We start from the raw sequence: 21,176 nt of genomic DNA on the forward strand, positions 1-21,176 counted from the left end.
ATGACGAGTTGCGTGCGCGCTCACAGGCGCGCGCTCGTTTTGAGTCCTGTGTTTACCTCGCCTGTCAACCCCGGAAGTGTATGCTGCTCCCATGATCCAATAAGGAGCCAGGCACAGCTCCGTTGGCCAATCACAAACGAGGATAGAGCCCCGTCAACTAACAAAAGATCTGCGCTGCGCGAGCCCTTTATTGGAGTCTTTTCTGCTCGTCTACGTCGACGGAGCCTTTCAATACTTTGATCTTTTTTGTTGTTTTTCAACCGTTTGTCGACCAATCCCAACCCGCGTGACAGGCCGAGCGAGTCCGCCTTCCCGTCTTGTCCGTCTCGAGGTCGACTCATGTCCACCTGAACACCTCGCAACGGTCCGCTTTGCCCTATCGGTGGAGGCGGCCGAGGTCTCGCTCGGCGCTTAGCCGCTTTGACGACACAGCAGCCCAGGCGCGGCTGCTTCTGGGCCCCCTTTAGCCCGTTAGCCAACTTTAGCTTCACCGCGCCTCGCCTCGCTCAACTTGACACTGACGGACACCGTCGGCTTGGGCTTGTCACCGACAAGCCACTCGAGCGCAACAACCAACATGTCGGGCTGCGGCTTCCTCATGTCGGTGGTCGTCCACGGAGATTCGACGCTCAACGATCAAGAGAAGGAGCTCAGCCAGCGCCTGCGACGCCTCTACCCCGCCGTCAACGAGAGCGAGACGCCGCTGCCTCGTTCCTGGAGCCCCAAGGACAAGTTCAGCTACATCGGGCTGTCGCAGAATAACCTTCGCGTGCATTATAAAGGTAATGACGCGTCCGTCAGCGACGTCTCCTCGTCGACAGGCCGGCTCGGGGAGACCCCAATCCGGCTTGATGAAAGCCAGATGCCCCGTCGAGGCGACGAGGCTAAAAACAAAGTGGCTAGGCTAAGTTAGCCCGAGAGGACATCTTGCTGATCTCTTTTTCTTGTCACCCACTAGTTAGTTATCTTCTAAATAGCAGGAAAAATACATAAATACCCCATTTAGCGTCGTACAAAATGACATGAGGAAATAATCCAACGAACTGTAATTCGTATCATGAGACGTTAGTCTAATGCTGGAGTGCGAGTACTTATTTTTCTTGTTGGGCTAATTGTGTAGCATCGGGGGCTAACTGTAGCAGGAAATGCAGTCAGAATGTCCTCAAAAAAGAACACGGCAACGCATTCTAGAGGCTTCCTGAAGGAAGAGAGGTCAAAAAGACACGTACATGTTACTGTGTCAGATCATGTGGCCGTTGTTCTGCATTCTTGTTTTTTTGTGGTTGTAGAATTCGGGTTAAACGGTCCATCTGTTCAGAAATATATCTTTTATACATCCATGTAACTGTGCTAATCGATTGACCTATAGTTTATCATTCAATGTGACGATAGGTCAAAATACACTGGCTGGTGATCTATTTGCTGTCTATTAGCTATTTTACTAGCTGCCTATGTAGCTAGTTATCTATCTAGATATCTATTATCTATCTAGCTAGCTATCTACTAGCTGGCTAGTTAGCTTCCTATCTATTAACTTCCGGGTTGAGTGAACGCCGGCGCGTGTGGCTACCGCTGCTCACCCACAGAAAAACTGATCCTGAACAGATAGCTAGCTAGATAGCTAGCCACCTAGATAGCCCTATAGCTAATAGCTACCTAGCTAGATAGTTAGCTAATTAGCTAATATTGTGGGAATGAATATTAGGAAACAGTTTTGCACATTTACAGTATACAGTTGACATTTTTATTTTACTCTGCTTAGAATATTTTGGGTTTTTTTATCCTTTCACCCCCCACCCCATCTCCATTCAAATTGCTGCTGTGGACTGCAAATTTCCGCATTGTGGGACAATTAAAGGTCTTCTGATTCTGAATATTAGCCTATTGGAGCTTAGTTGGGTACCTAGCCTTCTGTTAAATATAGGGCATATCACCCATTAGAGCTCAGCGCTGCCTGGAATGTTGTTGTCAGAGATGGACAATTTATTCTGTTCTCCGTCCACGACCTGTCTTCCGTCATCGTCCCTTCGTCCTTATTTATATCATAATTATTTTAATACCAGACAGACCGCTCTTACTTTGCTCAAATGGCGGCTTTTTTACTCCCGTAATGGGGGGGGGGGGCAGCATTTGCACAGCCCCGCTTTGTTCATCGGAATGGTATGAGCAGTTGGACAGAAGTGTGGCTTGAGGAGCCGACAGTGTGTATATGGAACCGGGAGTCGCAGCTTGGAATTGAAGCGGATTCATATTATTTGCTGAATTTTGGTGTGGCGGATGGGCTCACAAATCGCTTGGACCCGTTTTAACAACTGTCTGGTACAGAATATACGAGAAAAGTCAGGGTATCCGTATACAGATAACATCCGACTTACGACCGACAATGTGCAAAAATATGTCCACTCCAGTGCCAGGGTTTTTGTCATTGTCACTCGAATTCCAGGACTCACAGAATTTTGAGTTTTAGGACTACATAAACATTCAATTTAGTTCTTAGACTCTCTTCTTTTATGAGAAAAGAAGAGTTAATTCCTAAGTTATATGGGTCTGGAGTTATCTGAGGTTGAAATGGGGACGGCTGTACAAAATACAATATATATTGGTTTATATAGCGCTTGAACAACAGCTGAAGCTCTAACATAGCGAATGTGGAGCGAATTAAACTTCTATCCCAGCTGTATTACCTTGATGATGGGACAGATTAATTGTCTTTCCATTCATTTCATTGAGTAGCATCGTCTTGGTTTGCAATCCTTTCGTGTTGCAAACGGAACAAACTGTCCCGTCCCTCAAAAATTGAGCTAACAATGATCTGCAAGCGGTAACACGAAGCATGTACTCATTTTTTTGTTGTTTCCCCCAAGGGCACGGCAAGACCCCGAAGGACGCGGCGTCGGTGCGGGCTACGCACCCCATCCCGGCGGCGTGCGGCGTCTACTACTTTGAGGTCAAAATCATCAGCAAAGGCCGAGACGGGTAAGAAGAAATTCAAGACTTCATACTACCGTAGATCAAATGTGCTTTTCAAGTAGTCTCAATTTGATACCTCAATGATACCTCAGCTTACCAACGAACGCTTTAGCTCAGGAACTTTTGGCCTTTACGAACATTAAATTTGAGAGAATATAGTCTTGGCAGACAAACTAGTTTTCGGCGGACGAACCAAACCACATGGCGCCACGGTGGCTGGCGGACTCGTTTTTATCACGCTCTTTCTTTCAGTGCAGACATAGTTTGCTATTGAGTGGAGTACTTTTGCTATTATGGAACCGAAAAAGACCCCACCACAGGCTAGTGTTAAGCCGATGCGATCACAAAAGAAAATGTCGGTCGAGCAGAAGAAGGAGATCATTGAAAAACACCAACGAGGTGTGCGTTTGTGTGACTTAGCTGTCCCGGTACCAGTACGCTAAGTCGACCATTGCTACGGGTGGCTAAGGGTGTTTCTGTGTTGTCTAAGCAACGGTCAAAGGCAATAGAAGAGGTTGAAAAGCCAGCTAGCTAATGGATAGCTAATAATAATAATACATTTCATTTATAAGCGTCTTTCAAAACTCTAAAGGTCACTTTACACTCAGCTAATAAATAGCCAGATAGCCAACAGCTAGTCAGTTAACAATAGAAGATGTTGAAAAACTTCTGTTGATTTGGATTAACGAAAAGCAGCTCGCAGGGGACAGTGTGAGTGAGAGTATTATTGCTGAGAAAGCACGGCAACTTCAGTTGGATATCGTCAAGAGGCAGCTCCATTAACGACCACCGCAAAGGTAAATAAAACGACTTGATTATAGAGTACAGTTTATTTCTTTACTTACAATACCATCGCACATTTATTATACATAAAATAAGGTATATTATGTGTAGTTTTAAAGGCTTATTTAGTCAAAAATTAAGTTTTATGGGTATCTGGGAACGGATTATTCTCATTTTAATGGTTTCTTATGGTAAATAAATGTTTGGAAGACGACTTTTTCACCATACACCACACTTTCTGGAAACCAATTAAGTTAGTAAGCGTAGGTATCACTGTATTTGTTTGAATATGAATCATTGCTTTGTGTTTTTTCAGCATTCATGGTTGTCCACGTTATAAATTGCATTCAGTAGATGGGCAATTACAACAAAAATGTGTTTGCAATGAATTTTCTCATTTATTTTCCATTTCCTTGGCATTCATTTGGAACGGTCTCCATATTTTCTTGGATGCAAATGTGCAACATTTGACTACATTTGTGTGCTCTCAGGTACATTTTGACTCCATTTGTGCTCTCAGGTACATGGGCATCGGCCTCTCCGCTCAGGGAGTCAACATGAACCGGCTGCCTGGTAAGACCACACCGGCAAAGCTTTTTGGCTGCGACCACACCCGAACGAGCTTTTCACTTTGTACTGTCAGAATTGTAATGCGTGACCCCGTTAGCCCCCTGTTAGCTTAGCTTTAGCATGGGGAGCCTAGTGTCAGGTGCAAAAATATAACATACGGGTTCAATGGTGAGCGTTCTTGGAGTGACGTATTTGTTAATTCATTGTAATTAGAGAAAAGAATTCCGTAATAGTTGGAAGTGCACACGCAGATTCCTAAGCTACATTTGAAACGTCACAAACTGGTTCTTAGCAACAGTGCTAACAGCTCATTCCAGTTTTGATCCCATGAATAGGAACAAAAAAAGGCACTCAAGTGTCTCCCATCGATTTATGGACAATAATAATAATAATACATTTCATTTCTAAGCGCCTTTCAAAACTCTCAAGGTTACTTTACAGTCACAGGATAAGTTTTTCTGTGTGTGAGCAGTGTCAGCCAAATGCGACAGCGTTCACTCAACCCGGAAGTGACTCAAATAGACAGAAAGCTAGCGAGTTAGCTAATAGATAACTAATAGCTCGCTAGCTCCTGAGTTAAATACATTTATTATACATAAATAATGTATATTTTATGTAGTGTTAAGGCTTATTTAGTAGAAGATTATGTTTTATGGGGACCTGGGAACGGATTATTCTCATTTTTAATGGTTTCTTGTGGGAAATATATGTTTGGCCGATGAACTTTTCGCCTTACACACACTTTCTGGGAACCAATTAAGTTCGTAAGATGAGGTATCACTGTACTTATTTTATTTTGTTTTACCAGGTTGGGATAAGCACTCTTATGGTTACCACGGAGACGACGGACACTCCTTCTGCTCGTCTGGTACCGGGCAACCTTACGGGCCCACCTTCACGACGGGCGATGTGATTGGCTGCTGCGTGAACCTCATCAACAACACCTGCTTCTACACAAAGAACGGTCACAGCCTCGGTCAGCAAAATTTTTATTTTATTTTTTTCAAAATACAGGTAGCATTCGAGTTACGACCGGGTTCCGTTCCGACAAAACGATCGTAAGTCGAAATCCATTCAAAATGGCCGATGTGACGTTTAGTCGACAGGATGGTATACGATGTCAATCTGTTGTTTTTAAGCAACGTTTTCTATTGAATACTATTACATACCACACTGTTCAAACTTCATCTTTACATTTTAGAACTTTTAGTGTCATTTTTATCATTTTATATTTCATATTATCGATTTTTATTATTGGAAACTGTACCTGTCTTGTATACAAAACTGTTTACTACACAGTTCATTTATAACTTTTATACTTACCCTGCTCTCCCTGCTAACGGCCAGAAGAGGTCGCCCAAAAAGGTCGCCCGACACACTGTATTGAGTGTAGTCATGCAGTAGATTGCTGTGCGAGTGTGTGACATGTTGGCTGGCCAAAACTGAAGTACGCGTTGCCGGCTGATTGCACATTGCGGTGCCAGGCGTAGAATAACAATTTTAAAAAATAGGGTCTGGAGGTCGTGGTCGTAAGTCGAGTTGTTCGTAACTCGGATTTTACCTGTGTTTATTTGATGTTGCAGACACATTTTTCTGACTATCTATTTGCTCTTCTGCAGGCATTGCCTTCACAGACCTCCCAGTAAGTACTCGCCTTCCCGTGCCTCCTTTTCAAAACACATTTAGAAATCAAAGTGACTCTTTGTAAATGTTTACATGAGCGTCTGCACATGACGAAGGCCACGGATGTTCAAGTCAAGGCCCGGGGGCCATATCTAGCCCGTCACCTCATTTTATTCGGCCCGCGAAAGCAAATCAAACTTGTGAAATTCAGTGCTCATCTTTTGAGCTAGCTATCTATCGAGCTGGCTATCTATCAAGCTAGCTATCTATTGACCTAGTTAGCTCACTAGGTAGCTAGCTCAATCGCTAGCTAGCTAGCTCTTTCGATTCAGCTAGCTTTTTTACATTTTTACATCACAGGTGTCAAAGTCACGGTCCGAGGGCCACTAAATTTGGTGAACAAAAAAAAACATTAAATTAAATAAATCTCAATCTCAAATAAATCTCAATAAAGTGACCTTGAGAGTTTTGAAAGGCGCTTCTAAATGAAATGGATTATTATTATTATAAGACAATCAGGCTGAATAAAATGTCTCAAGTACAGGTAACATCCGACTTAGGACCGGCTCGACTTGCGACCATTTTGACTTACGACCGTTTGGTCGGAACGGAACTCAGTCGCAAGTCGGATGTTACCTGCATTTGCACTTTAAAGTTTGCGGTTTTCAATTTTAACTGTGTCGCCTTTTGGCACCCGCAGCCCAACTTGTACCCGACGGTGGGCCTTCAGACACCGGGCGAGGTGGTGGACGCCAACTTCGGGCAGCACCCGTTTGTCTTCGACATCGAAGACTACATGCGCGAGTGGAGGACCAAGATCCAAGCGCAGATCGACCGCTTCCCCATTGGCGAGCGCGAGGGCGAGTGGCAGTCCATGATCCAAAAGTAAGAGCGGCAAAGCGCCTCCGATGGGGGTGCGGAGGTGGATTATCTCCTTTGCGCCGCCATGATTGCTTGTCCCTCCTGAATTTAATCTGTGTTTGTTAGGCCTGCTGTTGTTCTCTGGCGTCTCGTCGTGGCTCCGGATTAATAATAATAATACATTTCATATATAAGCGCCTTTCAAAACTCTCAAGGTCACTTTACAGTCACAGGAAGTTTTTTCTGTGGGCGAGCAGCGGCAGCCACACGCGCCAGCATTCACTCAACACGGAAGTAACTCAAATAGATAGAAAGCTAGCTAACTAGCGAGATAATAGATAGCTACTAGCTAGCTATCCAGCTATATTGATAGCTAGCCAGATAGATAGCTAACCAGCCAGATAGCCAGCTAGATAGCTTAGTTTCTTTGTTTTGGTACAGTTTATTTTTTATTTTTTCTTCATCTTTCAACATTTTTTAATAATAATAATAATAATAGGAGATGGCACGCCGTCTGCTAGTCGCGTAGCGTATCTTTGACGCTGTGTCCCCCCCTCCCCCCGCAGGATGGTGGCATCCTACCTGGTCCACCACAGCTATTGCGCCACCGCCGAAGCCTTCGCCAAAACCACAGACCAGGCCGTGCATGAGGAGCTGGCCTCCATCAAGAACCGGCAGAGTGAGTCCATCCTTACTCTCATTTATCGACACCCATATCACTCACCAGGCGAGGCCGTAGCTCGTTTAAAGTCACAGATTACAAGGAGTAACAAAAATAATACCTACACGATTCTTGGCTAGTTCATATTGATATTTTTTTGTAACGCATTGACTGCCAGACGATGTGCAAAAATGTGTCTACCCCAGTGCCAGGGTTATTGGCACTTTCACTCCGATTGCAGGAACCATAGAATATTGGGTTTTAGGACTACATAAATGTTCAATGCAGCGTAAGAAACCTTAGATTTTCTTCTTTCATCAGGAAAAAAGAGTTAATTCCTAAGTTATATGGGTCTGGAGTTATCTGAGCTTGAAATGGGGGCGGCTGTACAAAATACATACATTGATTGATATAGTGCTTTAACAGCTGAAGCTGTAACAAAGTGCGAACGTGGCTAAAAGGCAAATGCTGCCCCCTTGTGGAAGGAAAAAACATGGCCAGAGGTCTGACCAGCGCTTTATCGGCACCCAAGCATGAAAACCCGAACAAATTTGGGCATGTCGCTCCACGTCATGCTTTTCAATTCCCAAATACATTCGAGAATAATCATAATAATAATAATAATCCATTTCATTTCTAAGCGGCTTTCAAAACTCTCAAGGTCACTTTACAGTCACAGGATCAGTTTTTCTGCGGGTGAGCAGTGGCAGCCACATGCGCCAGCATTCACACAACCCCGAATAACTTAAATAGATGGAAAGTTAGCTAGCTAGCTAATAGATAACTAACAGCTAGCTAGTTAGCTAGCTAGCTTATAGATAGCAAATATATAGCTTGCTAATAGATAACTAATATATAGCTAGCTAGCTTATAGATAGCAAATATATAGCGAGCTAGATATCCAGCTAGTTAGCTAATAGATAGCAAATAGCCAAATAGCAAGTGTTCACTCAACCCCAAACAACTCAAATAGACAGAGAATGGCAGTGAATGAGTTAATGTATTGTATTGTATTGTATTGTATTGTATTGTATTGTATTGTATTGTATTGTATTCCCACTCAAAGTCATTTTTTGTGGGTGTTTTTCCAGAGATCCAGAAGCTGGTGCTGTCCGGCAGGATGGGCGAGGCCATCGAGACCACCCAGCAGCTCTACCCAAACCTCCTGGAGAGGAACCCGGACCTACTTTTCATGCTCAAGTACAACTTCCGCCCACCTCATTTGCATTTCACTCCCATCAACGTGATTCAAAATGTCCGCCACGTGTTCAGGGTGCGACAGTTCATCGAGATGGTGAACGGGACGGATAGCGAGGTGCGCTGCTTGGGGGGTCGCAGCCCCAAATCTCAGGACAGTTATCCCGGCTCACCGCGACCTTTTGGAAGCCCCGCCCACAAAGCTGCCAGCTCGCAGTGCAACTTGATGACAGGTACGGCGCGGGCCATACCATTTAGAAATTTGGATTGGGGGTGGGAAATCCCAAAGTGAAGATTGTAAATCCACATTTTTTGCTTCTCAATAGCTTGTGGCGTGGTCTTTTTCGGTCCCATAATAGCAAAAGTACTCAACTTGATAACAAACTATGTCTGCAGCCAAAGAAAAACTAGTCCGCCAGCCACCGAGGCGCTGTGTGGTTTGATTCGTCCGCCGAAAACTAGTTCATACGTTTGTAAGGCGTTTGTAAGTTTGTTAGCTAAAGCGTTCGTAAGCCGACATATCACTGTGTTTGAAAGGCATTTCCAAAAGGACGCCTCTCTCTGCGTCCGCAGGCGTGGACAGCAACTGCTGCAACGGCGTGACGTCCAATCGGAGCCACGGCTCGGCGCCTCACGGTCAGAAGCCCCTCCCACCGGCCTCCGAGCTCAGCTTCAACGGGAACCGTAGCCAAACCACCACCACCACCGGACCCAGGTGGACATTTTCTCTTTTGGTGAGGGAGTGAGACATCCCGACATTTGCTTGACTGCTTTGTGTCGCCTCAGCGACGTGGACATGGAAGTCGAGCACTTCAGCAACGGCGTGACCGAGTCGTCCTCCAACGGCTTCCTGAACGGTTCCTCCAAACACGTCAACGAAGCGGACGACTGCGACGCCGACATGGGTACGTTTAGCTTTTTTTTTTTCATTTTCATTTGTAATTTTGTAATTTCTAATCCAACAGATAAAACACTGATAAAAAAATAGCAATAATACAGTTGCGTATATTATATGTGTGGCTGCCGCTGCTCACCCGCAGAAAAACTGATCCTGTGACTGTAAAGTGACCTTGAGAGTTTTGAAAGACTGGCTACCTAGCTAGCTACGTAGCTGGCTACCGAGCTCGCTATTTATTTTCTATCTATTTGTTATCTATTTGCTAGCTATTTGCTATCTAACTATCTAGCTGGCTACCTAGCTAGCTATCCGTTTGCTATCTATTCGCTCTCTAACTAGCTATCTAGCTATCTATTAACTAGCTAGTTAACTTTCTATCTATTTGAGTTATTCTGGGTTGAGTGAACGCTGGCGCATGTGGCCGCCGCTGCTCCCCGGCAGAAAAACTGATCCTGTGACTGTAAAGTGACCTTGAGAGTTTTGAAAGGCGCTTCGGAATGACAATAAAAGTGCCTGAAACGTGTCCGGTTTTCGCGCAGAAGTGGAATCCGCTCAGTCCAAGCGGCAGCTGTGCGGCGGCAGCCAGGCGGCCATCGAGAGGATGATCCACTTTGGTCGAGAGCTGCAGAGCATGAGCGAGCATCTGCGCAGGGAGTGCGGCAAGAACTCGGTCAACAAGAAGATGCTCAAGGTGAGAAGAAGCCGCGAGCACGTCACAAGGGAAGGGGCCACTAAACGACATTTAGGGCGAGTCACGACACTCGCGTTTGACTTGCTCTTGATTGACGACGTCAAAGACAATGATACCTCTGGGAACTTAATTGGTTCCCAGAAAGTGTGTGTAAGGCGAAAAGTTCATCTTCCAAACATTTATTTCCCATAAGAAACCATTAAAATGAGAATAATCCGTTCCCAGGTCCCCAGAAAACATAATTTTCTACTAAAATAAGCCTTAAAACTACACAAAATATACCTTATTTTATGTATAATAAATGTGCTATTCTATTGTAATGAAAGAAATAAACTACTGTATAATAAAGTCGTTTGGGGGCGCAATAATGACATTTAGGGCGAGTCACGCTAGTCATCCCACCTTTTCTTGACTGATGAAATGAAGTACAGTGATACCTCAGCTCACAAATTCAATTGGTTCCCAGAAAGTGTGTGCAAGGCGAAAAAGTTCATCTGCCAAACCTTTATTTCCCACAAGAAACCATTCTAATGAGAATAATCCGTTCCCAGGTCCCCATAAAATATAATTTTCTTCTAAATAAGCCTTAAAACTACACAAAATATACCTTATTTTATGTATAATAAATGTGGTATTGTATTATAATGAAATAAATAAACTGTACTGTATAATCAAGTGGATAACATTTGAAAATGATCGATGTCATGTTTCGTATGAAAAAGGAACTGGTCCGCTGTAGACGTCAGCGATGCGGAAAATGAATTTTAGAATAATCCAAAGTCGCAGCTCGTGCGGGAAAAAATGAACGTTCGGTGCCTGGATAATTAATATATGAAGAATGTCTGACGTTTTAGTGTGTGTTTTTCCAGGACGCCTTCAGTCTGTTGGCCTACTCGGACCCTTGGAGTAGCCCCGTGGGTTACCAGCTGGACGCCATCCAGAGGGAGCCTGTTTGCTCCACACTCAACAGTGCAATACTCGGTAGGGCTGCGCCGTTGTGGGAGAGGACTTTTCATTTGTATTTATTATTATTTTTTTTTTTTTTCGGGGGGGTAATTAACATGTTTGGGTTGTGTCTGGTTCCCTTCCCAGAAACGCACAACCTGCCCAAGCAGCCCCCCTTGGCCCAGGCGGTGGGCCAGGCCGCCCAGTGCCTCGCCATCATGGCGCGAACGGGCAGCGGTTCTTGCGCCTTCGCCTCCGTGGACAATTACTTGCACTAGCAACACACACACACACACAGACACACACACACACACAAACACACAATAGTGAACTAAAGTCTTGGTCCGCTGTGAAATTTGCTTTTTTTAAGCAATAGTCATTATTATTATTATCATTATTTTAACAAAAAGCACCAAGATGGTGCCAAAGAACTATTTTTTAGTGACTGAAACGACGCAACTTACTCCGATGTAGTTACTTTGACCACAAGATGGATTCAGGTCAAACGGGGCCTTCTGAACTCCATTTCCGCTTTAGTTTCTTGTCACCGAGATGGCGCCGAACCACCATTTTGATTTGAAAGAAACTCCTCAACATGCATCAACGCAGCCTTGCAACACCAAAATGGCAGCAGAACATTGCTTTTTTTCTAAATGAAACTCCTCAACTCAGTCCGACAGAGGCGCATGACCCCAAGATGGCACCAAACCACCATTTTGATTTGAATGAAACTCCTCAACTTGCATCAACGTAGCCTGGTGACACTAAAATACCAAAAATGGCAGCAAAACATTGCTTTTTTTTCCCTAAATGAAACTCCTCAACTCAGTCCGACAGAGGCGCATGACCCCAAGATGGCGCCAAACCACCATTTTGATTTGAACGAAACTCCTCAACTTGCATCAACGTAGCATAGTGACACCAAAATACCACAAAATGGCAGCAAAACATTGCTTTTTTTTTCTCAAAATGAAACTCCTCAACTCAGTCTGGCCAAATGATTTATTTTTTTTAATTGTAAATTAAATTTAACTTATCCAGTGTCGGTCTTTGACATCAAGATGGCGCCAAAGGTTTTGGTGTCAATGAAACACCAACTTCCTACAAGATAACTACTTGACATCAAGATGATGTAAAATAACCATTTCGAATTCCTCAACTAACTTAGATGCAGTTCCTTAACATTTTTTTTACGACACCTAATTTATTTTTGGTGTCAATCTTCATTTTATGGATTATTCTGACTATATCTTCAATATAGTTCTTTGACACCGGGATGCGCAACATGGCGACATCATACAAAGTGAGCAGTGGTCCAAAAACTTTAGCACACTATTGTGTATACAGGTAACATCCAACTTACGACCGAGTTCCCTTCTGACCAAATGGTCGTAAGTCAAAATGGTCATAAGTCGGATGTTACCTGTATATATACACACACATACCGCCTCCCTTTATATGGTAAATAGAAACCGCCCCCCCCCCCCACCCCCCCCGCCAATGGCTGTCCACATAACTGACTGACTGATGGCGTGACGTCAGCCATCTTGAATCTGACCCCTGCACCCTTTTAAAAACAATGACCACCCCACCCCTCCAACGTCGCCCCCTCCATTTTTTTTTATACATTTAGTGCTGGCGTCAAAAAGGTTGGGGAGTAGGGTGGCGAGGAGGGGGCGGGGGGTCCTGGCTTTTAGTCGGTGCGGGTTTACGGGGTACAGACGCCACCCACCCGCCCGCCGCTCATTTGATGATTCTTCTTGTTACTTACATTGAGTTTACGGCCACTTGTGATGCTAATAAAGGACGCTAGCCGGTGAGCGCTCGACCATTTTGTACGAGACACTCGCACATCTAGTTATTTAGCTAGCTACTGTATCTATTAGCTATATAGCTAGATATTCGCTAGCTATTAGCTATCTATTCGCTAGCTATTGGCTATCTATTAACTCTCAAGGACAGTTTACAGTCACGGGATATTTTTTCTGCAGGTGAGCAGCGGCAGCCAGAGAGTTTTGAAAGGCGCTTAGAAATTAAATGGATTATTATTTTTATTATAAATCGAATGTAATCAGTCACTTGCTATTTCACAGTACACGCATCTCCGTGTGTATCTCGCTAGTTAGCTATTGCCTATTTGTTCTCTATTAGCTCACGCTAGCTAGCTATCTATTAGCTAGCTAGCTAGATGGCTATCTCTTAGCTAGCTAGCTAACTTTCTACGCTCGTGCGTGAACTTATCCTGACTGTAAAGTGACCTTGAGAGTTTAGAAAGGTGCTTATAAATGAATATATTATGATTATGCCTTTTGAAAAAATGCGCTCAATTTTTTTTAGAAACAAGAATAAGAAAAAAAAATGGAAGACAAACAATTTTAATCGCAACACAAAAAAGGTACGTTGTTCAAAGATAATGTGACAAATGAACCATAATTCTTTGCCATCCGTCACTTGACCCCATGACCTGGGCGGAGGTCCGGTTGACATGGCAACATAATGCTTGTCTGTGATTGGTCCTTCACTCAGATGTCAAGTGAACAAACATCCAGTGGACCGACGGCGGCGAATGGACGTCTTCTGCAGGTGTTTAATCAGCTGGATGGAACCTGCTTGCGGATCCAGCGTCGCTTCAGGTTCTCCGCTTTGATCTTTTGTTCTGAAGCTAACGAAAGATAAGACAAATTACCAAAACAAATCCTAAAAAGGTATTTTTTTATTTAATTTTTTTGCCTTACCCCATTTGCTCTTAACAAAGCAAAACGCTGCGCCTTTGACACTCATCGTCTTATTTTCAAGGGATAGCATCTCGTTGGCTGACAAGAGAAAGGACAGATTAATTAATGACAAGATTGATTTTATTTTGAAGGGACAGCATCTCGTTGGCTGACAAGACAAAGGACAGCTTAATTAATTACAAGATTGATACATTTTATAATAATCATAAATATATCATTTTTAAGCACCTTTCAAAACTTCCAAGGTCACTATACAGTCACAGAATCAGTTTTTCTGTGGGTGAGCAGTGGCAGCCACACGCACCAGCGTTCACTCAACCCAGACGTAACTCATAGATAGAAAGTTAGCTAGCTAGCTAATAGATAACTACTAGATGGCTAGCTCGCTAGTTAGAGAGCTAATAGATAGAAAATGGATAGTTAGATAGTTAAATAGCTAGCTAATAGATAAGTACTAGATAGCTAGCTCGCTAGTTAGATAGGTAATAGATAGCAAATAGCTAGCTAGGAAGCCAGTTATAATTAAATAGCTAGCTAGCTAATAGATAACAATACATAGCTAGCTCGCTAGTCAGATAGCTAATAGATAGCAAATAGATGGCTAGCTAGGAAGCCAGTTAGATAGCTAAATAGCTAGCTGGGTAGCCAGCTAGAGAACTAGCTAGATAGCGCAAATTGTAGCCTGCATGGAAAATTGAAGATGGCGTGACGCTTACTGGTGGAACGGCAACTTCCCTCGCCGTAAAGTCGTGAATGGAGGAAATCCTCGGCCGCCTTCTGTCGAGAAGACACCTGCGTTTCGGGTTTTACTGTCATTACTTTGTACTTTTCCTCCACCCTGAAAAAAAATAAAAATACAGGCAGCATCCGATTTACGACCGGCTCGACTTACATCCACCCGTACTTACAACCACGACCTCCAGACCCTATTAACATTTTAATTCTACGCCTGGCAACGCAACACGCTAGCAGGCCGGCAACGCATACAACAATTTTGGCCAGCTAGCATTTCACACTCGCACTGCAATCTACTGCGTGTGCGCAGACACTAAAAGGTAGGTATAAAATTTATAAATAAACTGTACAGTAAAGTTTGGTAAACATTACAGGTATCTTCTTTTCCTACAGTAATAAAAATCAATATGAAATATAAAATGATAAAAATGACAGGAAAAGTTATAAAATTTATAATTTAACTCTATACAATTTGGTGTATAATAGTATTCAATAAAAAACATTGCTTAAAACCAACATATTGACATCGTATACTATCCTGTCGTGTAAACGTTACGTCGGCCATTTTGAATGGCTTTCGACTTGCGACAATTTGACTTACGACTTATATTTGAGCACTGTATAAGTACTCAAATATAAATTCACTAAAGCAGGGTGACACTTTGTTACTTTGCACCACTGACAGAGGGTATAACAACAGATACAGGTAACATCCGACTTACGACCAGCTCGACTTACGACCACCCGTACTTATGACCTCCAGACCCTATTTTTAACATTTTAAAAGGTGGAGTTTGCCAGTCATTTAGCCTCCGAGTCTCGATTCAACATTTTGAATGGATTTTGACTTACGGCCATTTTGACTTGCGACCGTTTGTACAAGAAAATAGTAAATTCATCAATCACTTTTAGTAACCAAAGTAACTTTTTTCTCGCCGTACATTCTGAAGTGTTTCACTTTTTGCTTCTTGGTTTCTTTCTTTTGATCTTCATCCTCATCTTGATGTCCCGTGTCGGTTCCTTGCTGGTTCTGCCTTTTGTTCGGAAGAATAATACAATTATTATCCAATGGCGGAGAAAATATTATCATATAGTCGAGAAAACTTACTGTGATGAGTCTATCTCCTCCAAAATTTGGGCAGATAAAAGTTTTCTCTTCTGCCATGAGAAACGAAAAAATATGACTCTAAAGTTTAAATGGTCAACTTATTGCATTTAAAAAAATGAAGAGGCACCTTCTGCTCCTGGAACAGTTCCAATCTCTTCTTCCTCTTTTCCTTCAGCAGTTCCTTCTCCCTGAAAGCACACAAGAACAAGAAATTAGGTACGCTACAGTTCGCTATATTCCACCGCGATTGTTTCTGCCCAATGAAGCGTGCGCGCTCTGTACTCGCAGTCGTTTCGTTTTTGTGAAGTACGTAATCGTTTTTCATAGGATTTTCCAAGCTATGCATCTTATGATGACTTATAACACGTTTCCCACCATGCTAGTTCTTGAAATTTCCCAATACGATAACGCGTAACGGGGGGGAAAATGGATTGAAGTTTATGCTCTTTTTGCTAACACTACAGTTTATAAAGGTGAGTAACTTGTATTTTTATAACTCATAGAAGTGGTAGAATATTTATTTTTCTCCATTACTGCCAAGTTTCAAGCAAAAAGAAGAATTAGATTCTATATTTCTAGAGCTCGCAATTTTCTTTGCTAGTACATATTCAGTGATAGCCATTTTGGCTTCCTGACGAAAATCTGCCTGAATTCGATCGTTGATATTTGCTCATTTGTAGTTTGAATCTCTTCGTGTGTTTTCTGTTCTTATTTAGAATTTCAAAATCTTTCCAATGGTACCTTACTCGTTAAGAAAGTTATGATAGTTTAAACTGTAATAAATAAAGAACTCGGTCACATATTTCCATTGTTTTAACTGTGCCATTACAGGCAGAAAATCCCCTCATATTTCGAAAATTAAAAATTCAATTATATCCTTATTAGTGGTCATAGAACAATAATCTATACATTATTTGAAAGCTATTTAAATGCACTTTAATATGGTATTGCTACTTGTGTGATGAATTATTATTGAAACATTTTGTCACATCCCTACTTGTTGTTCTCCAGACACGGTTTATCCTAGCTGGCTAGCAGTTAGCCTACCTTCTAGCATTTTCTAGGGCCTGATTGACACTTCGAAGCGCCTGTGCCTTCGAGGCCTCAAAGGTGACTTCGTCGGGTGCCTCGTCGTCGCTTGAGCTCAATTCCAATTCCCAGTTCTCCATAATCTCTTCACGGTCTGCTTTGGGCGAGCAGATTGTTAACCCACGTTTCTTGGGCGCCATATTGGAGCGGTCCGGAACCGGGCACACAGTGTGATGTAGTTCCTGCAGAAATGACATTTCCGGTACTGTACACAGAAATCTCGACTACTCACACGACAATTATTTAATCGTTTTACAGGTCAAAGTTGGGTGTTATTAGAGGTGGATTAATGAAGTCATTTGAAACTTTTGGCGTATTTTAAAATAGACTTTATCGGCGACATCTGGTGGTTCTTTCTATTCATCGCAGCTACAATTCTCAAAATGATTTCCGTCCATTTTTTGATCGTTTATCCACACTCGTGTCGCAGACGCACCGGATACCATTCTAGCTATCTTTGGGCAGTAGCAAAGTGCACCCTGAACTGAGTGCTGGCCAACCGCAGGGCACACACAGACGAACAACAATCGGCGCTCATAAATTCACTTCAAACGATTTCTATCGGTCTAGTTCCAACTGCGGTTGTTAAAATGTTCAAGAAATAATGATGTGTTTGAATACTAATTGGTCATTTTTAACAGGGTTGATTCACCAGGAAGTACTTTTAAATTGAAAACCTTAACCGGAAGCCGTGTCTTGCATATCACACTGTGGTCGCCTCTCGTGTCTTCCAGTTGCTGTCAACAGCGACTAAAGAGACACGTACGACCATGCAACAGTTGATAGTCGTCCCGTTGCTTCTCTTGCTGCTACAAGGGACTGTTCAGCTCCGAATTTCGGAAGTTGAATCGTCGCGGGACGGACCGACTCCATGTCAGGCCCCGCTGCAGTGGGAGGGGAGGTGGGTCGTCTACGACCACGGAACGGGAAGGAACACCCGGGCCGCGGTGTCCTACGATGGACAAAACCACAGATTGCGGGTGCTACAACAGCACAAGAAGCACACGCCGTGTCAGAGGTGAAAAATTACATGTTTTATTATTATTATTATTAGTATTATTATTATTAGTAGTAGTATTAGTATTAGTAGTAGTATTATTATTATTATGGAAGCTATATCATCTTCGACTTCGATGGACTGCCAAGAGAATGGTATTAGTATTTTATTATTATTATTGTTGTTGCTGTTGTTATTATTGTTATTGTTGTAGTCGTCGTTGTCGTTATCATTATTGTTGTTAGTAGTAGCATTATTATTATTGTTATTCACCGTAAAAAAATCGATAGACAACCGAGTCAGCATTTTAATGCGAGTGGTTGCGAAATGTGCACTAGTTTTCCCAGAAATGGCGCGTGTAGCGTGCGTTACACAGTCCTAATAATAATATTAATACATTTCATTTATAAGCGCCTAGAATGAAACACACCCCGTTTTTAATGTTAATTCGGTGTTTATTTCAAAACGCATGACGGTTTTCTGCAGCATTTACGTGGCAAGACTCAACTTGCCTGACTTTGTGCTAGTTTAACTTAGAATTGACTACTTTCGGGGGGGGGGGGTGCTTTCCGAGTTCATTTTCTTCGAAAAAATAGGATAACCGTGACATTATTCAGCAACTTATGCTCTTAGTGTTGCTTTTCAGGGTTTTCTGTGTATTTTCCCCGCCCCCCACATAGTCAACCATGTGTTTTCTTTGCATAGTTGGTCCTCATTCAAAAACGAGTTACGTAAAATGAAAAATGCCACGTACAAAATGTGCTTCACAAATCTGTTTTTAGGTTGTGCTGCTTGGTGGCAACGAGTCCAGTTCCGCTAATTTCACAACAAGCAGCAGTTTGGCAGGAAATTATTATTTTTTCTTCGAAAAATGGGCTTCAAACTGTTTGATAGCAAACCCAGTTTGAACTTTAACACTTCCACGCACCCTGTAAGTGTAACCTGATACCATGATAAGATTTCCACTGTAGTACTGTAGCCTCTGTAACTGTAAAGTGCCCTTGAGAGCTTTGAAAGGCGTTTAAAATGAAATTTATTATTATTATTATTATTATTATTATTATTATTATTATTGCTCATGTCAAACTGAACATAAGACAATACTAGATGTTTGCCAAGGGGAATGTCTGTTTACTTTAGCTTAACACTAATAATAATAATACATTTCATTTATTAGTGCCTTTCAAAACTCTCAAGGACACTTTACAGGAATAGGAAGTAACTCAAATAGAAAGCGAGCTAGCTAACAGGTAACTAATCGCTAGCTAGCTAGATAGCTAATAGATAGCTAGCTAGATCTTCTTTCCTTAGAATAATAGTAATAATACATTTCATTTCTAAGCGCCTTTCAAAACTCTCAAGGTCACTTTACAGACACAGGATACAGTTTTCTGCGGGTGAGCAGCGGCAGTCACACGCGCCAGTGTTCACACAATCCGGAAGTAACTCAAATAGATAGAAAGCGAGTTACCTAACAGGTAACTAATCGCGAGCTAGCTAGCTAGCTAGAAAGCTAGAAAGCTAATAGATAACAGCTAGATCTTCTTTCCTGATCTTTGTAACAATGAATATTTAAAAATACAAACTATGGAGCAACACAGGTACACAGATAATAGAACAATCCGGACTGGACGCCCGTTCACTAAGCCCTGTTAAAAAAACTCATTGACTGGCAAACCATGTGCAAAAATGTGTCTGCTCCAGTGCCAGGGTTTTTGTCATTGTCACTTGAATTCCAGGATCCACTGAATATTGAGTTTTAGGACTAAATGAACAGTCAATACAGCGTTAGAAACATCAGACAGAATGCTTCATTGTTTTTTCTAGGAGGGACAAAAGTGAGGAATTGTGTAAAATAACTCAATAATAGGTCAACAAAAACCAACCAACCTTATTGTTGTCCGCAGGTACTTTGAGTTAATCTACTTGTACGCAAGCAAACTCATGTTCCAGATTGACCAAAAGACGGGCGAATGCGCCAAAGTTGACCTGACCGATGCCTGGGACCCTTTCGACATTCCCGACAACTCCACCTTTGAGGACCAGTACATCATCGGCGGTCCCGGAGACAACGTGGAGGTGCAGGAGTGGTCCGACAGGAAGCCTGCACGTAAACGTGAGCTCACGGCTTCGATTTGAGCACATTTATTGCCTACTCGGGCGCCATTTTGGACTTCCTCGAAGTGCATGAACGTTCGTTTGTTTGCCAGATGAGACGTGGGTGGGCGTGTACACCCTGCGCGACTGCTACCCGGTTCAGGAGACGTACATCAAGAACAGCAGCGTCACCACGTCCACCCGTTTCTTCAACATTCAGTTGGGCATCAGCGACCCGAACGTCTTCACACCGCCGCCCAGTTGCCAGGCGGCCCGACCGCACGTCATGGCTACTTGGCACTGCTAACGTGCTACACTTAGCATCCCGGAAGGCAAAATATTTTTTTAACTTCATAATCAAACCAAGTGAGAGCGAAGGCGTAAACCGTAAAAAAAATTGGGATCGTTCGTACAATAGACTGCTTAGGCAACATAGGCTTAGTTATGCTAATGAGGTGATACCAGGGCAAATTGAGCAATCAGGCCAGTCGTCAGTCAGGACAATGCTCCCCCCTAACCTGAGAGCAGGGACCTATCATAGCTGCGTCCGGCGCCGCCATGTCTGGACATTAGGGATATATAAATAGGGCCGAAACTACCAGTAAGACTTTAGTTTGCTGACGAAGCTTCTTGGATAAGAAGTGAAACGTCCGACACCTTCAAAAAAGTACAGATGACAGCCGAAGAAACCTTTTCATCTATGGTTAAAAAAAAGACACATTGTGAATGATTTGTGTCTTGTGTCCGAACAAATCAGTCATGTAAACAGCATGAAATAACCATGTTCAAAAATAAAGCAGCCATTTTGTCTATGTGTGATTGTCTTAAACAAAAAATTCAATGACTTCAAAGTTTAAACTAACTCAGAAAACATTTTAATTTATCCAAATAAAAAAAAAATTGACAGGCAACATCCCACTTACAACCAAGTTCCGTTCCGACCTAAAGGTCGTAAGTCAAAATGGTTGTATGTTGCAATCCATTCAAAATGTCGAATAGAGGCTAAATGACTCGCAAATTCCTCTTAAAATGTTAAAAAATAGGGTCTGGAGGTCGTGGTCGTAAGTACAGGTGGTCGTAAGTCGAGTCGGTCGTAAATCAGATGTTACCTGTATTAAGTTTCAACACAAAACTAATATTTTTTGGATTTTCTAAAGTAATCCATAAATTATTAATTTCATTGTACTTTATTTTTTACTCATTAATTTTTTTATTT

General features: G+C 42.6%; 3 protein-coding genes across 3 annotated transcripts; 2 read left to right on the forward strand and 1 right to left on the reverse strand.

Moving 5' to 3' along the window:
• The first annotated feature begins 161 nt into the window (after nucleotides 1–161).
• On the forward strand, nucleotides 162–13,408 carry ranbp9 (RAN binding protein 9). Its single transcript, XM_089007486.1, has 14 exons — nucleotides 162–782; nucleotides 2,865–2,976; nucleotides 4,274–4,326; nucleotides 5,132–5,299; nucleotides 5,943–5,965; nucleotides 6,647–6,831; nucleotides 7,374–7,486; nucleotides 8,560–8,668; nucleotides 8,741–8,898; nucleotides 9,239–9,380; nucleotides 9,452–9,570; nucleotides 10,103–10,254; nucleotides 11,124–11,235; nucleotides 11,347–13,408. Exons 1-14 carry the CDS (start codon nucleotides 578–580, stop codon nucleotides 11,475–11,477), a joined length of 1,782 nt encoding a protein of 593 aa, XP_088863612.1. The 5' UTR covers nucleotides 162–577; the 3' UTR covers nucleotides 11,478–13,408.
• Nucleotides 13,409–13,558: 150 nt separating this feature from the next.
• Nucleotides 13,559–17,039, reverse strand: nol7 (nucleolar protein 7). Its single transcript, XM_089007491.1, has 7 exons — nucleotides 16,825–17,039; nucleotides 15,905–15,965; nucleotides 15,778–15,827; nucleotides 15,611–15,703; nucleotides 14,651–14,772; nucleotides 13,935–14,012; nucleotides 13,559–13,861 (listed from the first exon to the last, which is right to left on the reverse strand). Exons 1-7 carry the CDS (start codon nucleotides 17,004–17,006, stop codon nucleotides 13,791–13,793), a joined length of 657 nt encoding a protein of 218 aa, XP_088863617.1. The 5' UTR covers nucleotides 17,007–17,039; the 3' UTR covers nucleotides 13,559–13,790.
• A 561-nt stretch (nucleotides 17,040–17,600) lies between these two features.
• On the forward strand, nucleotides 17,601–20,772 carry epdr1 (ependymin related 1). The gene is made up of 3 exons (XM_089007490.1): nucleotides 17,601–17,884; nucleotides 19,771–19,979; nucleotides 20,074–20,772. Exons 1-3 carry the CDS (start codon nucleotides 17,637–17,639, stop codon nucleotides 20,265–20,267), a joined length of 651 nt encoding a protein of 216 aa, XP_088863616.1. The 5' UTR covers nucleotides 17,601–17,636; the 3' UTR covers nucleotides 20,268–20,772.
• Nucleotides 20,773–21,176: the final 404 nt, after the last annotated feature.

Source organism: Hippocampus bargibanti, linkage group LG11, assembly GCF_051943395.1.
Source record: "Hippocampus bargibanti isolate YZ-2025 linkage group LG11, ASM5194339v1, whole genome shotgun sequence".
NCBI classification, from domain to species: domain Eukaryota; kingdom Metazoa; phylum Chordata; class Actinopteri; order Syngnathiformes; family Syngnathidae; genus Hippocampus; species Hippocampus bargibanti.